This window comes from Lithobates pipiens, unplaced genomic scaffold (genome assembly GCF_037356315.1).
Source record: "Lithobates pipiens isolate NorthernLeopardFrog02 unplaced genomic scaffold, aLitPip1_a1.2 Scaffold_8, whole genome shotgun sequence".
NCBI lineage: Eukaryota > Metazoa > Chordata > Amphibia > Anura > Ranidae > Lithobates > Lithobates pipiens.
In genome coordinates, this window is record NW_027507903.1 from 583646937 (window position 1) to 583673041 (window position 26105).

The 26105-nt window shown below is 41.3% G+C and overlaps 1 protein-coding gene across 8 annotated transcripts in view; it reads left to right on the plus strand.

Moving 5' to 3' along the window:
• The window catches only part of NFIX (nuclear factor I X), a 285613-nt gene extending 270193 nt beyond the window's left edge, over positions 1-15420 (plus strand). For all 8 annotated transcript variants that reach the window (XM_077470319.1, XM_077470323.1, XM_077470324.1 and 5 more), the window contains one exon: positions 14361-15420. In XM_077470319.1, the coding sequence (XP_077326445.1) occupies positions 14361-14375 (15 nt within the window). In that variant the 3' untranslated portion in view covers positions 14376-15420. The remainder of the gene's footprint in view (positions 1-14360) is intronic.
• Positions 15421-26105: the final 10685 nt, after the last annotated feature.

Consider the following 26105-nt stretch of genomic DNA (forward strand, 5'->3'; position numbering starts at 1 on the left):
ACATATCTCTGCAGCAGGTCCGGTGGGTTTTGCAGAAAAACTATGTGCGTCTTTTGGTCCATTTCAGGTGCAAATTCAGCCCAAAATTTGGGCTGAAATCGGACCTGAAACAGTGAAACAGCATGCACCGGACAACCTGCTGTGAAACAGATCCATCTTAGGTGTGAACCAAGCTTAATGCCCCGTACACACGATCGGACATGTCCAATGGAGCATACACACTGTCGGAATTTCCAACAACAAGCTCCGATCGCACATTTTACGTCGGAAAGTCCGACCGTGTGTACGCGGCATTAGAGTTGAAGATTTGAAAGCATGGTGGAAGTGATACTCAGCACAGTGTCTCCCCAGTAAAATTAGACTTGGGGATTACCTTAATATAGATGGTTCTGTGAAACAACACCCAGCACATTATAGATTTTTCAAGTTAGTTAAAGCCGGACAGATGGTTTTTATCTCCCGCCAAGGAACACCAATGTTTACTAACATAACTAAGCCTCCCCCCAAAAGTTGATATAAACCCAAACTGCATGGAAAAACCTTAGCTATAACTCATAGGTGTGCACAGCCTATTAGCTCAAACACATATGTGCGTGTGCATGTGTATATATACTGACAGTGTAGTAGAGCAGTGGACTGTGTCAGTAGGGCAGTGGATGGTGTCTGTAGGGCAGAGATTGGTGTCAGCAGAGCAATGGATGGTGTAAGTAGGGCAGTAAATGGTGTCAGTAGAGCAATGGATGGTGTCAGTAGGGCAGAGATTGGTGTCAGTAGGGCAGTGGATGGTGTGAGTAGGGCAGAGATTGGTGTCAGTAGGGCAGTGGATGGTGTCAGTAGTTTTTATTTATATTATTTTATTTTTTATTATTTTTTTACAAAAAAAATTAGGAGCCCAATTAGGAGGCTTTGATGAAATATCAGGGGTTTAAACAGGGTGAATCTTTGCCACACAAGGTGAGTAGGGTGTGCCCAGGCATGACTAGGCATAACTATTCCTAAAAATGTTCTTTCCCCCTCCTGCTACCTGTCCTGCCTACCCTGTATAAACAAATGTATAGATTTCATTATATAATCTCATCCTGTAGTGTCACTTTTACTAATATCTGACATCCAAAGGGTTACAATGATGTTTGGAGACGCAGCTGCGGCTCATAGCCCCTCTCTCCTTGGCTTTGTCCCCGTTTTACCCCGGCCGCACACACAGCTCTGTGGGAAGATATGCTTTCCTATGCGTTCCCCTCACCAGTGTCATATTAAAGACATCTGCAGGAATATATTTGAGTTTTATGGGATTTAGTAAAAAAATAATCTGAAAAGATTACACTGAAATACAATTATATACATTGGATATACTTCTGCCTTTCCTGTCTCCTATTTATACCCGAAGGGCAGATTTGGTGTATAATACGGGTGCATGGAGTTTACCTTGTAAGAGTAAGTGGAGCCCATGGACGGCTTTGGTTTCAGGCTGACATGTATGAATCTGTCTGGTGTCCATTAGTATCCAGACATGATGTCACTTCCACAACCATGGGGACAACCATGCAAACCCTATCCAAACCAGCATGTAAAAATAAATCTTGTACTGGTTAGTATTCTTCCACTGTACAGATGAAGAGTCCAAGCTTTGCACTGCCTAAGAGAAGTGGTGGTCAATTTTAAAATAACAGAGGTCCTTTAAGTGTGGCCCCAGAGGGCCGCCCAATACCTGCACGTTTTTTTGGGCATTGAGGTGCACTGCATGAAGTTAGGCAGCTCATTCAAAATAAATGGGTGATAATGCAACTCAGCGCCCTAAAAATGTTGGTCCTGCTACATTTTATTGCAACATACCAAAATGCACCAAAATAATGTCAGTGGCCACAGTAATAACCACCAGCATTAGTGTCAGTGGAGACCATAAGCCCCCAGCATTGGTATTGGTGACCACGATAATAACCCCCAGCATTGGTGTCAGTGGACACAGTAATAGCCCCCAGCATTGGTGTCAGTGGACACAGTAATAGCCCCCAGCATTGGTGTCAGTGGACACAGTAATAGTCCCCAGCATTGATGTCAGTGACTACAGTTATAGCAAGACAAATCTGCTCAAGAGAGGTTCACTGGCCAAAGACAATCCATATTCTTCAACAGATACCTTTTTTGCACCGGTTTTGTTGCCCCCTGCAGGCTGGGAAAACCCGAGGGAAATACTGCAAAAACAAGAAACAGAGGGCGCACCAACCTAGCGCATTACCTTTGTGATAGCTTTTATTATGTAAAAAAGTCAAATGCATACTCACAAACAACATCAGCAATAAGGCGCATCAAAGTCCACAATACACTTGAAGCAGACTGGTCACCTAGGCAAGTCCTAAACCTAAGAAGACCGTCCGAAAGGCTGACGTGTTTCGAGGGGTAATCCCCTCTTCCTCAGGGTCAAATGTGAGTACGCATTTGTCTTTATTACATAATAAAAGCTATCACAAAAGTAATGCACTAGACTGGTTCTTAAAAGCATTACTATTTAACCTCTCCCTTCCTCCTGTTGGTGGTTACTGTAAGGTTTATTTTAACACTCCTACCATTAGTGGTCAGGACAATGGCACCAAAATGTAACCCCCCCCCCAGCACTAGTGATTGCAGTTGCAGCAGCAGTGAAATATACCACTCATTGGTGTCAGTGCCCACAATAAAAACCCCAACATTACTGTCATTGATCACAAATATAACCCTCTATATTGGTGTCAGTAACCACAATAATAACCCCCACCATGGGTAGCCAGTTCAGTGACATTGAAATGTAAACCTCCCCCCAGCCCTCCCCAGCAGTATTGATCAGTGTAGTGCCAGTGAAATTTACCACTCATTGGTGTCAGTGACAGTGCTGTTACTCCCGGCCACCTCCACTTTCTACGCTGTTGCACCAAACCACCCTTCCCTATTGGTGAGCGTTTTTTAGCATTCAGGTCAGGTCAGTGGTAGTGAAAATTAACCCCCCCCCCCCCATCCTTCAGTGTCATGCCACTGAAATTTCAATCCTCATCACTGATGATCAGTGTAGTGGCAATTAAATGTAACACCCCTTACCTGATCACTTGCTCCCAGGCCCTTCTCTCTTACCAATGAGACCAGGACTTTACTTTTTTCTGTTGGATGGAGATTACTTCTCCAGACAGTGCTGACTATTTTAGTGCCAGGTGCTAAAACGTGCAAATTGTTTCATCGTCTGGCACTCTGCTGCCACTCTGGAAAATAAATGTGTACTGTCAGGCAGAGACCACTCACCATCTACAGAAATCACAGGTGCCACCAGGGGGCATACCTAAGACACAGCAGGCCTAACAGAGAGAGCCGGTGCGCTGCATGTATGGCACCACAGGATTCCTCTCTTCAATCCTGGGAGCTGAACAGAGCAAGGGGGAAGAAAGGTAAGTACTGCGGGGGAAAGGACAGCTATATTAACCTTAACTATTGTGTGCACATCACATGGCATCATGTGTTCTGCTCAGTCATCGAGAGCAAAGAATAAAACTAGTATTCAGTTCATGTAATTGGCCCAGCTCTGTCACATTGGAAGAAGGTAGGAGAGGATGCAGTCCTTAGGCCTGTGTAAGCTCTGACTAGGCTGGCTTGGAGCTTACACAACACTTTCTTTCCAGATAGAAGCAGATGGGGAGTGAAGGAACAGTGAATATGTGCTGCTGAATGAACAATGTTTGGTTAAAGTGTAACTAAAGGCAAAACTTTTTTTTTTTTGGATAGAGTGGAGAGGGATTAGAACCCCTGTCAGTTTTTATTGCTGTCTGTGCCCCCGTTAGGGAGATTCCCCCACTCTATTTGTCCTGTTTACCATTATCATCGAAAGTTAGAGTAAAATAAAATCCCAAATTTGGGATGTTTTCAGTAATAGGGGGAAATCCTTCAATGGGGGAACAAGTTCTGGTGTCCTGGGGGTCCCCAAGAGATTTACGTAAAGCGGTAGTAAACCGCGGCCTTTCCAAGAAAAAAAAATCCTCTGCAAGGCAGTGGCATAATGGGCTAGTATTTATTGCATACTAGTATTTTATAAAATACTTACCTTAGAACGAAGCCCGCCAGCGGTTTGCTGTCACCACTAACCAGCCTTCCATCTTCCCTCGGTCTTCCTTCTGGGTTTTTGGACTTCGACCGTCTGACTGGCCGAGCCACAATGATGTCACTCCCATGCATGCGCACAGAAGTCACGATTTACGGCACAGGGCTCTGAAGGGAAGGCACGGGTATGGGTAACCTGAGATATTTCTAGAAACCCATTTGAAACATTTTTCTTTAATCCACCGAAATACACTGTATGGGAAGGTCTAGGAGGCCCAACGGAGCCCCAGCTGCATTAGTCTTCAATCAGTTCAACCTAAGTACCTTTTTCCTTTGCTTCCCTGTTGCTTATAGAAGCAGTGGCCATGCATGGACATTTTCTGGTCAGTTTTACCATGAAACAGGCCCCTTCTTTCTCATATGCAGTATATAGAGCAATATAGTTATCTATGTGCTTGCTAGCTACTATGTAGTTGTGTAAAGAGGGTTTACTGGGAACGTCTGCCCAGCATAACATCACCACTGGAATTAAATCCTAATGGATGATTGCATACCTATGTAAAATTAGTCTACAGTATATGCACACCTTGTAGGTCCAATAAGTGAGACTGTCATGGAAAATGGCCAGTGAGGAGCTATTGGCTTCATCTATCTATGTACAAAGTAATTCACAAACTGTCCAATAGAGAGAAAGCTGGACCACAAAATGACTTTCCGAGTAAACAGTCCTGTTCTAAGAGCTAAAAGTTGTTCAGCTCTGTACAATACATCTTTATACAAATGGTGATTACTAGGAAATTTGTTGGGAGGTATATATTGAAAGGGTGTAGAGTTTTGAGTTAAAGCAGGATCTTGTTCATAGTATGCTTATTGGTGCAATAACGTGTACTTATTCAAAACTGATATTTGATAAATGGTGGCGAGGCCCCCCTCCCCCTCTTTGGCTTGGTTCCCCCCTTTTTTTTTTTTTTCGGGGGGGGGGGGGGGGAGGAATAGGGGGGAAAATATTAGGGGGGGATAACAATACAACTCTGATCTGATTGGGAACAGTACCAACCTAGGATCAGACATGGGGTATGTGGGACTGAGAGAGAAGTGTCTATGATACTGTCCCGATATATTATATATATTACCACTAACCTTGCCTGTTCTCTCGGTGGATTTATACATTACACTATAAGGGGAGTAAGAAGCGAAGGGAATAGAATGAATTGTTATGCTATTTTTGTTTATTATGTATGAATATGGAAACTTGATGTATGACTCTTAGATTGTTTATGTAAAATTCTATTCTTGTTTACTTGAGAAAAAAATGGAAAGGGAAAAAATAAATAAATAAAGAAATTGAAAAAAAAAAAATGATGGCGAGGATGTTGCTGACTAGACCTGTGCAAACTACTGCCCAGGTTTGCCCAGCATACCTACCCATTGCTTCCTTGCCGCACTGTTTTCCAAAGAGAAGTACCCAATACTTTCAGGTATGTAGGAGCACGTGGCTTCCTCCCACATGACAATGCTGGTGCTTGGCAATTGACCAAGTGCTGTCTCATGCAGTCAGGGAAAGAGTCTGCAGCCCTGTGCAAGTTCCAACTGGCATCAAATTGGAGCCTATGCAGGCTTTATTCTGCACATTGCCGCCAGTGAAAAGAGCAGGGGAAGGGAGGAGTTAAGGAAGTGAAGAAAGTAAAAATGGCTGCAGGGGCCAGCTTTAAATTGCTTTGCCCTAAAAAGGGGAAATCTCAGCTTAAACTGGTTTGGTTGATTCGTTTTCCAAATCTGAGTGTCTCACAGTGCTGAAAATAGTAAAAGTTCACTGATACCTAACAAAAGCCATCCATCTCATCATCCTGCCTGCTTAAAATATTTATTTCAAAATTAGTAAATGGTAAAAATATTGTACATTTTGAAATGGGTCACATGATCCCAGCTGAAGGAGAAGACCTACATTAGAAAATTGGACAATTCATTTTTTCAAAAACAATGGGGGTTATTTACTAAAGGAAAATCCACTTTGCATTGCAAGTGCACTTGGAAGTAAAGTTGCTGCAGATCTGAGGGGGACATGCAAGGGAAATAAAAAACAGCATTTTAGCTTGCACATGATTGGATGATAAAATCAGCAGAGCTTCCACTCATTTCAGATCGACCGCTTAGATTTGGAGGGACTGCACTTTCAAGTGCAATTGCAGTGAAAAGTGGATTTGCCTTTCGTAAATAACCCCCAATGTGTTGTTCTTTAATTGCTTATGTAGAGGGTCCGGTTTAAGCACTCAGCGTAGCAACTACAGGACCCATACACTCATGTGTAGTCCATTTGCCAGGTTTTTTTCTCTGGTGTGCCGTTCTACTAGGATCCAGGAAAAAAATGTTTTCTCATATAATTTGAATATTCTCTTATATCTTTTATTTTTTTATCTTATTTTGCTAATTTTTTTGTTCTGTAGAGTTTACAATAGAGAACAGAAAGTATAAACCAGCATGTGTACCTATCATGCTTAGAAATTATTACATTGTTGGAAAGGTTCAAGGCTACAATCCATTGCCTGTTGGTCATATGAAGAAAACCAGGGTGTATTTAACCACTTCCCGACCAGGGCACCACGATGTACGTCGACAGAATGGCACGGGCAGGCATATTGGCGTATAGGTACGTTCAATAGTCAATGCCGCCCTGCCATCGGGAGCGCGCCGCCTGCGGCGCGCTCCCGCGCTGGTCGGGACCCCCGTGAATCCGGTTGCGGGACCCGCGGACTCGATCGCCGCGGGCATCCCCGCGATCGTCTCACGGAGCGGCGGAATGGAGGAAATGCTGGGTAAACAACATTTCTCCATTCTGCCTAGCAACTAGTGACACTGATCTCTGCTCCCTGTGATTGGAGCAGAGATCAGTGTTCACTAAATGAAAGCCCAACCCCCCCCACAGTTAGTAACACACCCCTAGGAACACTTAACCCCTACACTTTTTTGAGCAATGAGAAATTTCTTCCTTTTAGGAGGTTCCCACTGATGCCCTTGATCTTTTTAGCTATCTGTAAGGGGGTAATTCTTCCCAATAACCACAAATGTAAGGAACATTCTTCCCATTGACCATCACACTAATGTATCATGAGTTGTAGATATTGATTTGAGCTATTCAGAGGTATTTCAAGGGTTCCTCTGTGTTGAAAATGTTGACAAAGGCTGTATTAATTAATATAAACCAAGTAGCCTCACTGTAAGGATGCCAAGATGCTACTAGCCCCTTTTCTGCCATTTTTTTACTTTTTTGTATTTATGCTTATAAAATAAATTTTGCCTTTGTTTTAGTAGTGTTACATTAAAAAATCCACCAAATGTTTTTCTTTATTGTGTAAATTACATTATCATGCTTTGTGCCATAAACATAGTTCTAGCATTGTGATAAATGGAACAAAATTCAAATTCAAGGGGTGGCACAGTGGTGTAGTCAGTAGCACTCTTGCCTAGTAGTAAAAATTGTTTCTGGTTTGTATCCCAACCATGACACTACCTGTATGGAGTTTGCATGTTCTCACTGTGCCTGCATGGGTTTCATCTGGGGACTCCGGTTTCCTTCCACACTCCAAAGACATGCTGGTAGGTTAATTGGCTTCTGTCCAAAAAATTGGCCCTAGTATATGAATGTGAGTTGGGGACCTTGTATTGTTGGCTCCTTGAGGGTAGGGACTGACTAGAGTGTGCGATGTATGCATGGAGCACTGTATAAATTGATGGCACTATATGGGTACCTTAAATAAATAATAATATATGAGCATCTTAATTAAACACAAAGTATAGGGATAGGGACAATTGTAGACATGCGCCCTCACTTTGGATGGACTGGTGTCTTTATTCAACCTTACTAACTTTGTAATTGCAGCAAAAAATATCAACTTTTACAAAAAGAGATTGAGTTCAGGTTGAGCCACTGATTAGTCAGCTCTATCTGGATATCAGCTCCTAAGCCCCTTCTGCAGAGACCTAGGCATTTTTTTTATTCATGTGACCAGCCACTGTGCAGTGAAGGTCTTTTTAGGGCATAAAGCATTACAGGGCTTTTTTTGGCATGTAGTAGTTGTAAGAACCAGAGTAATTAGAATGTAAAAGTGTTAATCGGGGCCATGCATTAGTAGATTTTCGAATGAGAAGTTCTCAGTACATTTGATGACCCGATGAATGGTGTTCAAAAGTACTTCAAAATGTAATTTGCTTTTACCATTCATTTTTGGAGTGAATGGACTTCCCCCGAAAAACCACATATGGAAATTTGCTTCTTTGAGAAAAATCTTCCAGCCAGCTTCCTAAAATTTTCTCATCACTACGGTTGAAAATGAACCTCGATTTGACCCTGCTAACGATTAGAAAATGAAACAAATGTTATTCACAAGAAATATAGCAAACAAAATTGTACTTGTTTATGGCCAGCTTTAGTTTAGGTATAGGTCGGCATGAAGTACCAGGGTGGTGAAGGAGAAGTGCCAGTGTACCATGAACAAGAAAGCAAAGTTTAGCAAACTTCATGACGGCGTGCAGTAGATCTGTCACGAAAAAACTTCTCTCTTACAGGAGATAAAATGTAATGATTGCGATTCCAGAGTGTGTGGTTCCAAGTGAGCACTGGAGCCCTGGGATGCTGGTGTCACTGGACAGCTGTGATCCAATGCTAGTGGCCCACAGCCAGTCAGCGTAGTTCCTAGATGTATAATCACGGTGATAGCATGCCAGACTGTTGTAGTGAGAAAGCACTTTGTAAATAAATCAGATTTCTGCAGCTATTCCCACTTTCCCTCTTATGAGATTAATTTGAGATGGAAAAAAAACAGACCTCTACTTTATTTTTGTGTATGGTATGTAAAAAGTGGGACCATCAAAATTTAATTTTTCATTAAATATATGGCATCAGACCAAATATTTATCTGCACTATAAAACAACAAGGACTTACAATGAATTTTCAGTCATGTAAACAATATATATATATATATATATATATATATATATATATATATATATATATATATATATATATATATATATATATATATATAATGTATACTCATTCTCCTACTTACGAACCTAAGGTGTAAGTATACCGTTAATGAAATTAGACTTATTGAGCTTTGACGCCATTCCTCATCCCCATTGACATGTTACCTATCTGTGCACCCCCAAGCCTGTTCTGTCCTGCATACCTCTTCTAAAGCCCCATACACACTATCAGATTTTCTGCTGAGTTTCTCCTTCAGATTTACCAAAACCATGTAGTACAAGGGCCTGCCTGATTGCATACACATTGAAACTCCAAAGTTTTGATCCCTTATTATATGGTTTTGGTAAATCTGAAGGAGAAATTCAGCAGAAAATCTGATAGTGTGTATGGGGCTTAAGGCCTCATGCACACTGGGTATTAAAAACGCCACTTTTAGATATGTTTGACTTTTTGTTCTCTGCATCTAAATGCCCCTCAATGCTAGCCTGTGGGGTTGATTTAATAAAACTGGAGAGTGGAAACTCTGGTGCAATCGTGCATGGTAGCCAATAATCTTCTAATAGCAGCTTGTTCTATTACGCTTTGACAAAAAAGACCTGGAAGCTGACTGATTTCTGTGCAGAGCTGCACCAGATTTTGCACTCTCCAGTTTTAGTAAACAAACCCCTATGCCCATGCACACATATGCATTTACAGAGGCAGGGGTGTTTAGAGGCAGAAAAAAATCCCACTGTCAGCGCATTCAGGAGCAGCGGCAGTGGGGCTTCCTTTTTAGATTGTAAGCTCTAACGAGTAGGGCCCTCTGATTCCTCTTGTACCAAATTGTAATGCAACTGTAATGTCTGCCCTCATGTTGTAAAGCGCTGAGCAAACTGTTGGCGCTATATAAAACCTGTATAATAATAATAATAATTAGGTACCTGGAGGGTCTGACTTGGTTTGGACTTGGAGTCAAGTAATGGGCAGAAAGTCAGTCCAGGCAGGCAAATTTCATGGCTATTTCATAGCAAAGTAAGCTATGAAATACAGAAATTCAGATAAGGAACAGGCCACACACTCATATATCAGAAACTGTATCCTATATCAGGCAACTATTGAAAGCAGGCATGGTCCCGTTAATGACGTGGTGACCAATCAGGAGTAGGTTGAACCAAAGTTCAAAGATTTTGGTGCAGCCTCACATGTGATTGTGCACCTACTAAGAGGCAGGTGGGGACTGTCTGTCCAAGTGCATAAATAGGTGCAGGTTGAGCAGTTAAGCAAGTGCTCTCACAAAGGAGTGATGGAACTTCTGGATAGGAGGAAAGAGAGGCATGACTGACACCTAGTTATAGAGAACAGCTTATGGAGAACTTTGTAAGGAGCCCATACAATTGGTCCTAGTTTCATCCTGGGTCCTGTGTGCAAATAGTAAAATTACCTCCACGTGGCTACAAAAGAATGTGCCTTAACACCATTGTTACTTTAACTGAACATGACAATAAGTGTACTAAAAGATGGCAAATGACACCACCCAAAGACAATTATGGAACCAAGATCCACCTCTGCCTGGGGCCGCTTTCTGATGCCATTGGTTTCCAAAGTTAAGTTTAGTTCTTTATAAATCAAGTATATCTTGATGTGTAGAATCAGTACAGGGGGCTTGGGAGCCTTCTTATACTTGACCCTTTGAGGACTGCTAAAATAAGTTATTCACTGCAGCACACTGGAAGTTGCAGGACAAAAATCATTGTGTCTTTAAAGACTTTTGAAATAAGCTTGGGTTAGGGCTTAAACTCGTACTTACGGTTTTAAAAGTTTGTGAATCCCATGTATAAAGATATCTGAGCCTTGAATAAAGTAATTTGTATTTAGAATCCTGACTTGTCTATCTACATTCCATTCGTTAGTACAGTCTTTTTCAACCTTTTTAAAATGGAGGAACCCTTGAAATAACTTTATGATCCCGGGGAATCCCTGCTGATACAGTATATACAATATCTACAGCTTATGGTACATTAGTGTGATGGCCCCTGGGAAGAATGCTGCTTACATTTGTATTCATTGGGGGGAATTTCCTCCTTACAGATACTTAAAATGATCATTGTTGTCAGTAGTTACTTATCCTTTGCTTAAGGAAACCCTAGCAACCACTGAAGGAACCCTAGTTGAGAAAGGCTGTAATTTAAATCGAAACTGATTTTTATTACATAGATACTTTGGTCCCGCTTGGATCAATGTACCTACCGTATACATACAGTATCCCTGGCCATATCCTCATACCATTTGTACTGCAAGGATTTGTGGCTGCTTGTGTTATTTATTTATGAGGTAAAATAATAAAAACAGTGTAGCGCTTCAATAATAATAAATGTAATCAACATAAATATAAAAATAATAATAATAAAACAGAAATCGCACAGAACTAAATGTCTAAAAATAAAAGTCCAACGTTAGGCACTCATTCCACTATGTTGATGGCATAGGAGTGTCCAAACCCTCACAGGGAAGGAAAATGGTCTACTGGACGAATGTGTTCATGCGGATAAACTTGATTGTAAACATCAGTGAAAAGTAGATAAATACTTCTTACCGGAACAGTTGGACTCACTCAGTCATATGACGGTTGAGTCTAAAAGGCTTGAGGTCACAATCTGGGACCAAGGAGTGTGAGGAGAGAGGTCAGTTGAGCTGGTGGAGGAGCTCCAGGCGGTTGTAGGCTCAATAATGGATCCTTTCAGATGGAACATCAAAGGTCGAGCTCAGACGCAGCCCGTTGTACCAATACTCCAACTTCCCCCGAATGGGGAGGGGGGTGTTTGTGAAGTTTTAAACCAAAGCAATGGAGAAAAAGAAAAAAAGGCTCCACATGGTGCGGGTCAAACGATATAAAAACGTTGGTTTATTAAAGTCAAAAGGTAATGAATGACTTGGTGATCACATAAAAAAACAAAATGAACTTAAAAGCAATGTGGGGTACCAACAGCTCGCCCGACGCGTTTCGGCATGCCCCAGTTGAAGACACATATGTCGAAACGCGTCGGGCGAGCTGTTGGTACCCCACATTGCTTTTAAGTTCATTTTGTTTTTTTATGTGATCACCAAGTCATTCATTACCTTTTGACTTTAATAAACCAACGTTTTTATATCGTTTGACCCGCACCATGTGGAGCCTTTTTTTCTTTTTCTCCATTGCTTTGGTTTAAAACTTCACAAACACCCCCCTCCCCATTCGGGGGAAGTTGGAGTATTGGTACAACGGGCTGCGTCTGAGCTCGACCTTTGATGTTCCATCTGAAAGGATCCACTATTGAGCCTACAACCGCCTGGAGCTCCTCCACCAGCTCAACTGACCTCTCTCCTCACACTCCTTGGTCCCAGATTGTGACCTCAAGCCTTTTAGACTCAACCGTCATATGACTGAGTGAGTCCAACTGTTCCGGTAAGAAGTATTTATCTACTTTTCACTGATGTTTACAATCAAGTTTATCCGCATGAACACATTCGTCCAGTAGACCATTTTCCTTCCCTGTGAGGGTTTGGACACTCCTATGCCATCAACATAGTGGAATGAGTGCCTAACGTTGGACTTTTATTTTTAGACATTTAGTTCTGTGCGATTTCTGTTTTATTATTATTATTTTTATATTTATGTTGATTACATTTATTATTATTGAAGCGCTACACTGTTTTTATTATTTTACCTGTTGAACTTTGTTTGTTTTTGGTGTTGGCTGCTGTTTTGGCCGTTGTGGCCATCTTTTCACAAACTATAGCGCAGTGTTTTTCCTCTTTTTATTTATTTATGAAATACCACCATCTACTGATCTGATTTGTTAGTACAATGCTAAGCATAGCCTCTAGGCTACTGTTAGGATATGGTTTGTAACAGAACATTTCTGCCATCTATTCCATTGAAGGAGTTAGCTTCCCAATAAAGTATTAATTTATATGAACGTTATTTTCTAAATATGATAAACATACATTGTCATTATCTTCTAAAGGTTCACTTTTTTTTTTTAGGTGAGAAGGCAAACATTGTTTAATTGTTAAAAAAATTGTTAACGAACTTAGACAAATAGCAAAGAATATAATCTATTTGTTAACCACCGTAACTTGTTAACCACAGGTCGAGCATCCCTTTTGTTGGTTTAATATTCCAGTGTTTGCATGTTTTGCTTTACCACTGCTGATAAAAATGCTTTATTTTTTTGCCACTTGTAAATAAAATAAATAAATAAAAAAAATATATATTATAGTATATATATATATATATATATATATATATATATATATACTAGATTGCCAAAAGTATTGGTACACCTGTCCTTACATAGCACATGAACTTTAATGGCATCCCAGTCTTAGTCCGTTGGGTTCAATATTGAGTTGGCCCACCCTTTGAAGCTATAACAGCTTCAACTCTTCGGGGAAGGCTGTCCACAAGGTTTAAGAGTGTGTCTATGGAAATGTTTGACCATTCTTCCAGAAGCGCATTTGTGAGGTCAGGCACTGATGCTGGACGAGCCCGCCTGACTCGCAGTCTCCACTCTAATTGATCCCAAAGGTGTTCTATTGAGTTGAGGTCAATACCCTGTGCAGACCAGTCAAGTTTCTCTACCCCAAACTTACTCATCCATTGTCTTTATGGATCTTGCTTTGTGCACTGGTGCACAGTCATGTTGGAACAGGAAGGGACCATCCCATAACTGTTCTCACAAAGTTGGGAGCATGAAATTGTCCAAAATGTCTTGGTATGCTGACGCCTTAAGAGTTCCCTTCTCTAGAACTAAGGGGCCAAGCCCAACCTCTGAAAAACAACCCCACACCATAATCCCCCCTCCACCAAATGATTTGGACCAGTGCACAAAGCAAGGTCCATAAAGACATGGGTGAGCGAGTTTGGGGTGGAGGAACTTGTCTGGCCTGCACAGAGTCTGACCTCAACCTGATAGAACACCTTTGGGGATGAACTGTGAGCAAGGCCTCCTTGTCCACATCAGGGCTTGACCTCAGAAATGCGCTTCTGGAAGAATGGTCAAACATTCCCACAGACACACTCCTAAACCTTGTGGGCAGCCTTCCCAGAAGAGTTGAAGCTGTTATAGCTGCAAAGGGTGGGCCAACTCAATATTAAACCCTACAGACTAAGACTGGGATACCATGTTCATGTGTAGGCAGGTGTCACAATACTTTTGACAATATAGTGTATATATCTATATATATAGATCTTTATATATATATATATATATATATATATATATATATATATATATATATATACTAAATCTTTATACACAATACATAATTTTAAAGCTTACATCTCTTTGTCTTTTACAGTCCTGGTTCCTTTGATATCACCGCCGAGCTGCAAATCTATGAGCGGACGGAACAAAGATTTGTGACAGAGACACCCACCCTCCATATACACACTTGACTTCAGGAAAGTCTTCCCCAGAGCAAGCATGGAACACTATGACCCTCATCACAATGCGTGCGCGGAAAAAAAAGAAAGAAGAGAGGGCAGAACTGAACTGTTTAACACCCTCTGGTAGTGAAGGGAAAATACCATGCCCTTTTCTCCCCTTACCTCTCATCTCTGCTATTTTTTGTCTCGTCATACCCCATCCTCACCTTTGCATATTCACCTAGGGTCACCGTGTCTGTACCTCCTTCTGTAGGGTGATATAAAAATACTCAAGAGAAAGTTTAGGACACGCCATCTGTTTCTCCAGCTACAGGGTGATACAATTATACAGCCAAGAGTGAGGAGTGAAATCTATTTGGCTCTGCCAACTCAGTACAGTACAAGGTGACCAAGTGAACAGTATGTGTTGTCACCCTAACAAACGTAAATTAATATGTTGCCACTGATTCTTGATAATTTGGGTGGGAAGATATAAATGATTTCATAATGCAAAACAAATTCCACAAAAGTTTTCAGTTTTTGCTTTTGGCCATTTTTTCAGTTTCTTAAAAAAAAAAATACATTTGGATTTTTTTTAAGCATCGTCTGTGTTCCAAAAAAAACCCCTTAAATAACACAATTTATATGGTCTTTATGGGCTTAATGGCAAGGGACAATGATACAACTTCAAGCAAATAAGTGCAATGACTTCAAATAGTTTAGAACTTTTTTTTTGTTAAAAAAAAAGTTACTATTTAAAAGCACGATCTTTTTAAAGGAAAAACATTTTTCTTTTTCTTTTCTGAAAGTCCTTTAATTTCCCAGTGGACTCTAAAAAAAATTGGGAATCTGTCTGCCTTCAGACAATAACATTTTTAGACTTTTTTTTCTTGCACTAAAGATCTTGTTGTTATTATTTCTGTGTTTAGCATTTGTTTTACCCTTTGCACTATTTTTAAGTTCTCTGTAAAAAAAAAAAAAAAAAAGAACAAAGCATGAAATGTTTAATAAATCTGCCGCGGAATAACAAATATATAGAAATTGGTATCCTCTTTGTGGTTAGGGGGGCTGGGGGGGGGGGGAATTAGACCTTTACAAAAATTTCAGAAGGAAAAAAGAAATTCTGATATTTGGCTAAAGCGCCACATATGTAATTAAGGCTGTAATATCTGGCAGTCCATTGTGGCAGAATTTTGAGTTATTTGGGAAGCGCAACAAACATTATTTTTAATTATATTTTAATAAATGTTAACTCCACCATATAGGTAACAATAATTGATGCATTAATTATATTTGATAAAAAAAAAAACAGTTTATTAAATATTTTACAGCTTGTTAATCCTCTGTTATATTTAGAATTTTTCTGGAAATGCTACATGGAAAAACAAGTGTCTGTCAAAGGTTACAGTGACATTTTAAGGCTCTACAGACAAAATAAGACCTAGCAGTTTTTGCCAAATGTTAAATTCTCGTAGCTAGGAAACAAAAATTATGACAGTCCTATTCTAGTTTGTCGAACAATCTTTTTATGTGATTTATTTTGAGAACTGATGGAATTTATAATTATATGCTGCTGGTTAACATCTATATTTAATGAGTGGATGTAAGATTTTGGGACTGAATATTTTTTACAAAAAAAAAAAATACTAAATATCTTTATCCCATAGTTGCTTTGCTTTTATTTAAAGACCACATTTGAAAACCAACGTTAAAGCATTATGCACTTTTTTCTTTTAGTTTGCCCAATTTTCTAGGATTTTTTTAGGGTGTGTGTGTAGGGTGGGGTGTTAAGGGATGCAGAAAGCTGTTGGTCTATTTTTTAATCATAATAAGGTTACTGTTTTACTCAAAATCTACAGGTAACTGGAATTTTAAAAAAATAATAAAAAATTTCAGATAGGGAGTGCCTTATATATGTACTTTTTTGGAACTAAAAAAACAGGGATAAGCTCTGCTGAAAAGAATTCCCCCTAACTGGAAGATATCCCTGTATTTCCCCAGCAAGAGGGTGTTATGATGGAATTTTATACCAGCCTGCATAGTGCCTTTCTATAATATTGTAGTGGAGTTGTTAGAAGCTGGGATACTGCTAAATTAACTGATCATATTCTTTTCTCAAAAGCTTGTTCAAAAAAAGAGTAAGCCTTTTTTTTTAGCAATATGTTAAAGCAAAAAAAAAGTTCAAGCAGTTTGAATTCCTCAACTTAACGTTATGGCATCCTAATCTGCTTCTACAAACCCAAAGGGAAGGAATTTGGGCTTTTGGTCAAGAAAAAAAAGGGTTCATCCTAGTGCTGGAATTTTAAATTTATAGTATCACAATTAGCCTGATATCAGATAGTTAAGATTTAAAACTCTCTGACATATGTATTGGGATGTAGAAAACTTTTTCTTACAATTTTTAATTGAATCTTTTTTACATTATAAATTGTTAAATCCAAACTGAGGCACTGGCCTTCCATTTTTAAAATTGTAACTTTAATCACTAACGCAAACTGATTCATAAGTATAGAGAAATCAATCTAACTTTTTAAGTATTTTAATTTGGTAGCGGCAAGTAGACATGTGCAGAGTAAAATATTTCGTTTCGGAATTTCGTTTTCGTCCGAAAGCTTAATTTATTTAGTTACTCCCGAAATTCGTTTTTATTTATTTCGTTTTTCGTTCAAAAATTGCATTCGTCCGAAAATCCACATGAATTACGGTCGAATCTGTCTTGGAAGGCTTATGGTGTCTGTCGAATGTATAAAGAAGATTCGACGGAGCTAACTATATAGCATACTTTAGAACCCTATTAAAGTCTATGGGACTCCAACGTTCAAAATCTAAAGTGCTAATTTTAAAGGCTAATTTGCAAGTTACTGTCCTAAAAAGTGTTTGGGGACCCGGGTCCTGCCCCAGGGGACATGGATCAATGCAAAAAAAAGTTTTAAAAACGGCCGTTTTTTCGGGAGCAGTGATTTTAATAATGATTAAAGTGAAACAATAAAAGTGTAATATTCCTTTAAATTTCGTAGGGGGGGGGGGTGTCTATAGTATGCCTGTGAAGGGGCGCATGTTTCTGGGGCTTAGAACTGTCGCTGCACAAAGTGTCATTTATGCAGGAAAAAAAGTCCTTTAAAATCACTCGCAGCTATAATGAATTGTCGGCTCCGTAATACAGAGAACACTCATTGAAAGTCATTGATAAAAAAAAAAAAAAATAAATAAAAAAAAAAAGCGTGGGGGTCCCCCAAATTGAATTACCAGGCCCTTCAGGTCTGGTATGGATATTAAGGGGAACCCTGCCTCAAATTTAAGAAAAAATTTGACGTGGGGTTCCCCCTAAATATCCATAACCAGACCCTTCAGGTCTGGTATGGATATTAAGGGGAACCCCGGTCAAATTTAAAAAAAAATTGACGTGGGGTTCCCCCTAAAAATCCATACCAGACCCTTTATCCGAGCACGCAACCTGGCAGGCCGCAGGAAAAGAGGGGGGGACGAGAGAGCGGCCCCCCCTCCCTCCTGAACCGTACCAGGCCACATGCCCTCAACATTGGGAGGATGCTTTGGGGGTCCGTGACCCCTCAAAGCACCTTGTCCCCATGTTGATGAGGAGAAGGGCCTCATCTCCACAACCCTGGCCGGTGGTTGTGGAGGTCTGCGGGTGGGGGGCTTATCAGAATCTGGAAGCCCCCTTTAACAAGGGGACCCCCAGATCCCGGCCCCCCCCCTGTTTGAAATGGTAAGGGGGTACAAAAGTACCCCTACCATTTCACAAAGAAAGTGTAAAAAAATGGTTAAATAAAACAAACACACTTTTGAAAAATTCCTTTATTAAAAATAAAAAAATAAAAAAAAGATTCCAGCGGCGGTAATCCACTCTTGCTATCCAGCGACGGACGGTCATCTCTCCCGCGATGTCTCATGTCATCCAGCGCAGCGAATCCTTCGTTCTTCTGTCTCCGCAGAGGAGACAATGCAGGGATTCCGGTGTCTTGTCAAATAGGGTCCTCCATCGGATGCTGTCCTCTGCGTACTGCGCATGCGCAGTACACAGGAGCACAGATTCCGAAAATTGCCGAGGACGAACGGCGCCTGCGCCGTGAGTCCAGGTTCTATCCCCACTATCCAAGTGGACATAGAGTTAGAATAAAAAAGAGCCGAGCGCAGCGAGGCCGAGCCCGAAGCGTGGCGAGCGAAGCTCGCCCGCGAGGGGCCCTCTAAAATTCTAAACCCTATGTCCGCTTGGATAGTGGGGCTACCTCCTCCACTCACGGCGCAGGCGCCGTTCAGCTTCGGAGATTTTCCGAAGCTTCGTCTGCTCCGTACTGCGCATGCGCAGTACGGAGCGGACACATATGGATGGCCGGACTCTATTAGGCAGAACACCGGCTGGCTGACGTTTCTTAAATACGGAGGGCGGGGCCACCCGTCACATGACCCCGCCCCCCTCTGACGCAAGGGGAAACCCGGGGTTCCCCGTGACGTATGGGTGACCCCGCCCCCCTCTGATGTAACGGAAACCTGCCTGTGTTACATCAGAGGGGTGCGGGTCACCTATACGTCACAGGGAACCCCGGGTTTCCCCTTGCGTCAGAGGGGGGCGGGGTCAGGTGACGGGTGGCCCCGCCCTCCGTATTTAAGAAACGTCAGCCAGCCGGAATCCCTGCATTGTCTCCTCTGCGGAGACAGAAGAACGAAGGATTCGCTGCGCTGGATGACATGACATCGCGGGAGAGATGACCGTCCGTCGCTGGATAGCAAGAGTGGATTACCGCCGCTGGAATCTTTTTTTTATTTTTTTATTTTTAATAAAGGAATTTTTCAAAAGTGTGTTTGTTTTATTTAACCATTTTTTTACACTTTCTTTGTGAAATGGTAGGGGTACTTTTGTACCCCCTTACCATTTCAAACAGGGGGGGGGCCGGGATCTGGGGGTCCCCTTGTTAAAGGGGGCTTCCAGATTCTGATAAGCCCCCCGCCCGCAGACCTCCACAACCACCGGCCAGGGTTGTGGAGATGAGGCCCTTCTCCTCATCAACATGGGGACAAGGTGCTTTGAGGGGTCACGGACCCCCAAAGCATCCTCCCAATGTTGAGGGCATGTGGCCTGGTACGGTTCAGGAGGGAGGGGGGGCCGCTCTCTCGTCCCCCCCTCTTTTCCTGCGGCCTGCCAGGTTGCGTGCTCGGATAAAGGGTCTGGTATGGATTTTTAGGGGGAACCCCACGTCAATTTTTTTTTAAATTTGACGCGGGGTTCCCCTTAATATCCATACCAGACCTGAAGGGTCTGGTTATGGATATTTAGGGGGAACCCCACGTCAAATTTTTTCTTAAATTTGAGGCAGGGTTCCCCTTAATATCCATACCAGACCTGAAGGGCCTGGTAATTCAATTTGGGGGACCCCCACGCTTTTTTTTTTTATTTATTTATTTATTTTTTTATCAATGACTTTCAATGAGTGTTCTCTGTATTACGGGAGCCGACAATTCATAATAGCTGCGAGTGATTTTAAAGGACTTTTTTTCCTGCATAAATGACACTTTGTGCAGCGACAGTTCTAAGGCCCAGAAACATTCGCCCCTTCACAGGCATACTATAGACAACCCCCCCCTACGAAATTTAAAGGAATATTACACTTTTATTGTTTCACTTTAATCATTATTAAAATCACTGCTCCCGAAAAAACGGCCGTTTTTAAAACTTTTTTTTGCATTGATACATGTCCCCTGGGGCAGGACCCAGGTCCCCAAACACTTTTTAGGACAGTAACTTGCAGAATCTTTTCTCTCCGTCAAATCTTTTCTCTGTCGAATATTTTCTCTATATAATCTTGGACTAATAGAGGTAAGGTTAGGCACATTCGACCATAGGTTCTATAAACACGTTGTCAGAGTCATGTCGAATCTCCTATTCTATATCGAACTGTTGTAACAACGAAAACGAAAATAAAGCATTTATTTATGTCGGATCTTTCGTTTTTCGGATTTTGTGCTTTCGTTATCGTTTGTCAAAACGAAAACGAAAATAGCTGAAATTCGGACGAAAATGCATTCGGACGAAAACGAATGCACATGTCTAGCGGCAAGCTTTATTTTATTAATTCAGCTTACCCCTGACCAGCCAGCACAAGTTTTATATGAAATTAAAAATAAAAATATTTTTTTAATTTTAAAGGTATTTTATTTCAAGGCTTGGTGTGGAAAAATAAATAAAAGATTAGCACAAAGTGCAGATCCATTAGCATTTAATTTACATATAATTGCATTTTGATTCAAAGTATTGTACATAAGGAATAGGTATTTCCTTTCAATTTTGTGGATTAAGAGTAAAACAGCTGACTCAATTAAAAAAAAGGCCAGGGACAGCTATCTGTTCCCTTATGAAGGTGCAAGGTTCTTATAGCTCTCAAGAAAGGCAGCATTTTTTATATATATATATATATATATATATATATATATATATATATATATATATATATATATATTATATATAAAAATATATATATGTATAAAAATATATCATTACATTGCATATCCAGAATGGAAATCCCCCCTCTTTTCCTCATTTGGTATTTGACCCACCTCTACCCCTTTTTACCTTCCTTTTACCTCTCTCTTCATTCTAAACATATTACCACTGTGTACGCTCCACCGCTCTCTACAGAATGTGTAAATGGAATGCTTGTTGTCAGTATAGCGCCCTCTTCTGTACAATTATTCCTACTATCTTAATCCTAAATCTTCTCACCAATTTTACCACCTAATATAACCTCACTTACATTCGCCTGCTGGCCTCATCATCTCTCTTTCTGACTTTTCTAAAACCATGTAAACTATTCCCCATTTTTATTCTCATCCTTTTCGCTCAGTTTTCTAAAACTTGCTTTCACTCTTCTCAACACTTGTAATCTAGTCCCACCCCACTTATTATCTAAGCCTCAACCTTTCCTATCTACTCTTTCATTTCACTACATTTCACCCCTTTAATTCATATTCTCTCAACTCCCCCACCCCATCCCTCCCTACCCTCTTCTCTGTGTATTTTATCCCTGCTTGAAATATTATCGGTTTTATTTTTTTTTATACGTTTTTTAATCTCCCTCGTACCCAAATCGCGTCAGCCCACCCTTGCCCAGTATTCAACCCTTCCCCTGTGCTTTCCCATTGGATGGCTATTATTATGTGTATGTGAAATAAAATCATTTCCTGGAAGTAAACTTGGATATGTCTCAGTTTGTTGGTGGACGCATACAATCATTACCCATGCCAGATGCCTGAAGTATGAAATTATGCACGTTAAGAGAAGATAACTTAAAGAGGAACTTAAAGGCTAAGTTCACTTTTTTTTTCCTCTAAATTCCAGCTCTCCTTTGTACCAATATAACATTAATGTACTAGATTGTAAGCTCTAACGAGCAGGGCCCTCTAGTCCCTCCTGTATTGATTTGTATTGTAAATGTACTGTCTGCCCTCATGTTATAAAGTGCAACGCAAACTGTTGGCGCTATATAAATCCTGTATAATAATAATAATACTTCTTTAGCAAAAATAAAACAGCTTTCCAATTATTCTACACAGACTTACCTCACTTTCTTCATAACTGTTTAAACAAACTGCTCCATTACTTCTGCCTTACTTCCTGGTCAGACTTTAGGTCATGACACAGGAGAGAGTTGACCAGCTGAGGGTAGATGATGCAGGGTGTGTTTTAATGAGATCAGCTGGTCAACTCCTTGCTGTGTCATGACCTAAAGTCTGACCAGGAAGTAAGGCAGAAGTAATAGAGCAGTTTCTTTAAACAGCTATGAAGAGAGTGAGGTAAGTCTGTGTAGAATAACTGGAAAGCTGTTTTATTTTTGAAAAAGAAGTACAATAATGCTATATTGGTACATAGGGGAGCTGGAATTTAGAAGAAAAACAAAAGATGAACAAAGGTGAACTTAGCCTTTAAAGCCCCATTCACACTTGTGGACATCAAAGTTGCATGACAAGTCGTTTCCCATGTTTTCCAACAATAACCATTCATATATGCGCAACTTAAATTTGTATCGACTTCAAAGTAGTTCATGCACTACTTTGGGCCGACTTTCATGCAACTTAAGAGCCATAGACTTCAATGTTAACCTTCAGAAGTTGCATGAAAGTCATACCTGAATGTTATACAATGCAACACTAATGCAACAGTTATTTATTATCACTGGTCAAAGCCAAAGTCGTGTTTCCAAGTTGCACCCATCCAACGTTGCGTCAAAGTTGCATCAAAGTAGCACTGAAAAGTGAATGGAGCCTTAGGCCGGTTCACACTGCTCCAACATGAAAATCGTGCAACTTCCGATCCGACTTTGCTCTGCAACAGCGGTTAGACTTTATTGAACAGGATCCTACTTGAGATAAGTGCAACTTGGGTCTGGTATGGATTTGGGTTTTTCTTTTTTTCCATGAAATTTTGCAGTGCTAACATTGCCTCTGAGCACAAGACGCATGTCACATCAGCATCTTAACTGATCCGACTTGGATACAACTTACATTGATTTCTGTGGGCTGAAATCGGACAGAAGTCTGATGAAAATAGTGCAGGAACCTTTTCCGAAGTTGGACCGACACACGTCGGACCAGTTAAAATGGCTCTCATAGGGCAACATTGATTTTTACAAGTCATGCGACATGTGTGCTCAAAGTCAGAGCGATTGTCGCACCAATGTGAACCGGGCCTAAGTCAGAAAATTAAGTCCTGCTAGATCACTTCAGGCTGGCCCCTTTTGTAAGTATAGCTATGGAAAACATTAAAAATAAGTGTCTATACTGTTTAAAATCCAGTAACATACTGTCTCACCCTGCTCTGCACATGCTCAGTTGCTTTCCATTTTTAGGCACTGCCGAGTTTGTAGAGGCTGATTTGCTGACATCTGCTTATCCTTTACAGCCAAGGAAGCTGCTTCTGTTTGATCTGCAACTGCCATGGTGCTGCCCATGTGATCAGTGGTGGCATCAGCCATTTGATGGTTTGACAGCTTGGTTGAAGACACACATCAAAAGTGACAGTTAGCAATCCCAGCATTCCAGGAATGTAACTGTTTATTGAAATCGTTAAAGCGATGGGTTTAGTTTCACTTTATAATTTACCCCCCCCCCGGGGGATATGGGCTTCAGCAAAATGGCAGCCTCCAGCAAGAAGAAACAGGAGCAATGCTGGAGGCAATTTACAGCACACATTCATTTTTGTAGCATAATTATAAAACATGGAATGTATAATCCTTGCTAAAGAATATTATTTTTAGCAAGTTGTTATGATCAAAATTCCACTTTAAAAACAATACAAAAGTAAAAGCTAGAACATCATATACCAAGATGGCCACAGCCTACCACTAAATGAATTGGAGATTACATTATTTAAAAAAAAAATACTTTAACATATGAATTCTGGTCTATTGAGACAAACATGTTTAAGACAAACAGATCTATACTCAGGCAAAAAAAAAAAAAAAAAAAATATATATATATATATATATATATATATATATATATATATATCAAGTGGTCCAGACTTGATGGACCACTTGATCATCTTTCTGCTATCACTCTTCTATGACCCTATGTTAACCGCTTGCCGACCAGCCACCGCAGTTATACTGCAGCAGGTCGGCTCGGCTGTGCGAATCGCCGCAGGTGTACGTCGGGCTCGTACATGGCGATCTGTGGGCACGCACGCAATTGGCCAGCGGGGGAGCTAATCAGCAGGTCCAGTGGACTCAATGTCTGCCCGCCACCCGCGATCGTTCCCTGCAGTGACAGAACGGGGTTCTGCCTAAGTAAACAAGGCAGATCTCCGTTCTGTCAGGGGATGCCACAGAGATCCTGTCTTACTGCTATGCAGGATGACGTATCTGTGTGTTGTCCCAGGCATCCCACATCCCCCATGCAGTTAGTAAACACACACAGGGAACACATCTAACCCTTTGATCGCCCCTGATGTTAACCCCATTCCTGCCACTGCCATTAGTACAATGTCAGTGTATATGTTTAGCACTGATCACTGTAATAATGTCACTGGTTCCCAAAAAAGTGTCAAAAATGTCAGTTAGGTGTCCGATCTGTTCACAGCAATGTCACAGTCCTGCTAAACATACTAGTAAAAAAATTAAATAAAAATGCCATAAATCTATCCCCTATTTTATAGACGCTATAACTTTTGAACAAACCAATCAATATTCGCTTATTGTTTTTTTTTTTTTTTTTTAAATAAAAAATATGTAGCAGAATAAAAATTTATCTAAATTGATGAAGAAATTATATATTTAAATAAAAAAATATTGGGTATGTTTTATAACAGAAAGTAAAACCACAGCCCCTCCTTTCCATCGATCACCCCCATGGCAAGCCCTCCGCGTAGCTCCAACCGGAGGCCAGTATCAACCTGCCTCATGGTGTCTGCTGTTAGCTGGGAGTTCCTCCAGGGCATTGCTCTGTCCTCCAACTCCCCATTTGCTCGGCCCCTGAGGAACTGATAAGCAGGCTCCATTCTGCATGTGCTGCGTTAACCCCTGGTGGAACAAACTGGAGTTTGCAGGCATGCTAATGCTGGCATGTTTTGCCCAGACCAGACGGGGGTGTTTTTATTTTTATTTTTTTTAGCACAACACCTAAAACACCTGATTAGAGCATGAGGCTTTAATAGGCTTCAGAAAAGGCGCGGGCTTTCTGCGCCCCGATCCCACCTTGTTGTGTGACCATAGCAAATACATTTTTGATATTTTTACACCACAGTGCCTCCCCACCAATCAAGAGGCAGGTAATCCAATCCATCCAATAGGATGCCCGGCAGAAGAGACACACTCACAGGGGAGGAAGCTGGAGGATCAGAATCCTCTGCCGCCGCCGCTGACGCAAGAGGAGAGGACCCAACAGGCTGGAATGGAGGAGGAGACGCACGGGATGCAGGAACCGTCGCCTGTCCATCCCCCAGCTCGCTGCCTTCACCCAGATGGGGTAAATGCCAGTCTGATGGCAGGCGAGTGGGGGGGGGGGGTCACAGTGGCTGCATATGTTGGGCACAGGCTGCATATGATGGGCAGAAGCTGCATATGATGGGCATAGGCTGCATATGATGGGCAGAAGCTGCATATGATGGGCACAGAAGCTGCATAAAATGGGCACAGAGGCTGCATAAGATGGGCACAGAGTCTGCATATTATGGGCACAGGATACATATGATGGGCAGAAGCTGCATATGATGGGCACAGGCTGTATATGACGGACACATGCTGCATATGATGGGCACAGAAGCTGCATAAGATGGGCACAGAAGCTGCATAAGATGGGCTCAGAGGCTGCATATGATGGGTACAGGCTGCATATGATGGGCAGAAGGTGCATATGACGGGCACAGGCTGCATATGACGATCGCATACTACATATGATGGGCAAATGCTGCAGAAGATGGGCACAGAAGCAGCATTAGATGGGCTCAGAGGGTGCATATGATGGGCACATGCTACATATGATGGGCACAGAGGCTGTATGATGGGCACAGGCTGCATATGATGGGCACAGAGGCTGCAATTGATGTTTTTTTCTGAATTTTTCAGTTTGCCTGCGCCCCCCTAAAAAATTTTGAGCACCAGCTGCCATTGACCAGCGGCCTAGTACATCCTGATCGTACATCCAGCACTGCAGTATCACGTGGCAAGTCC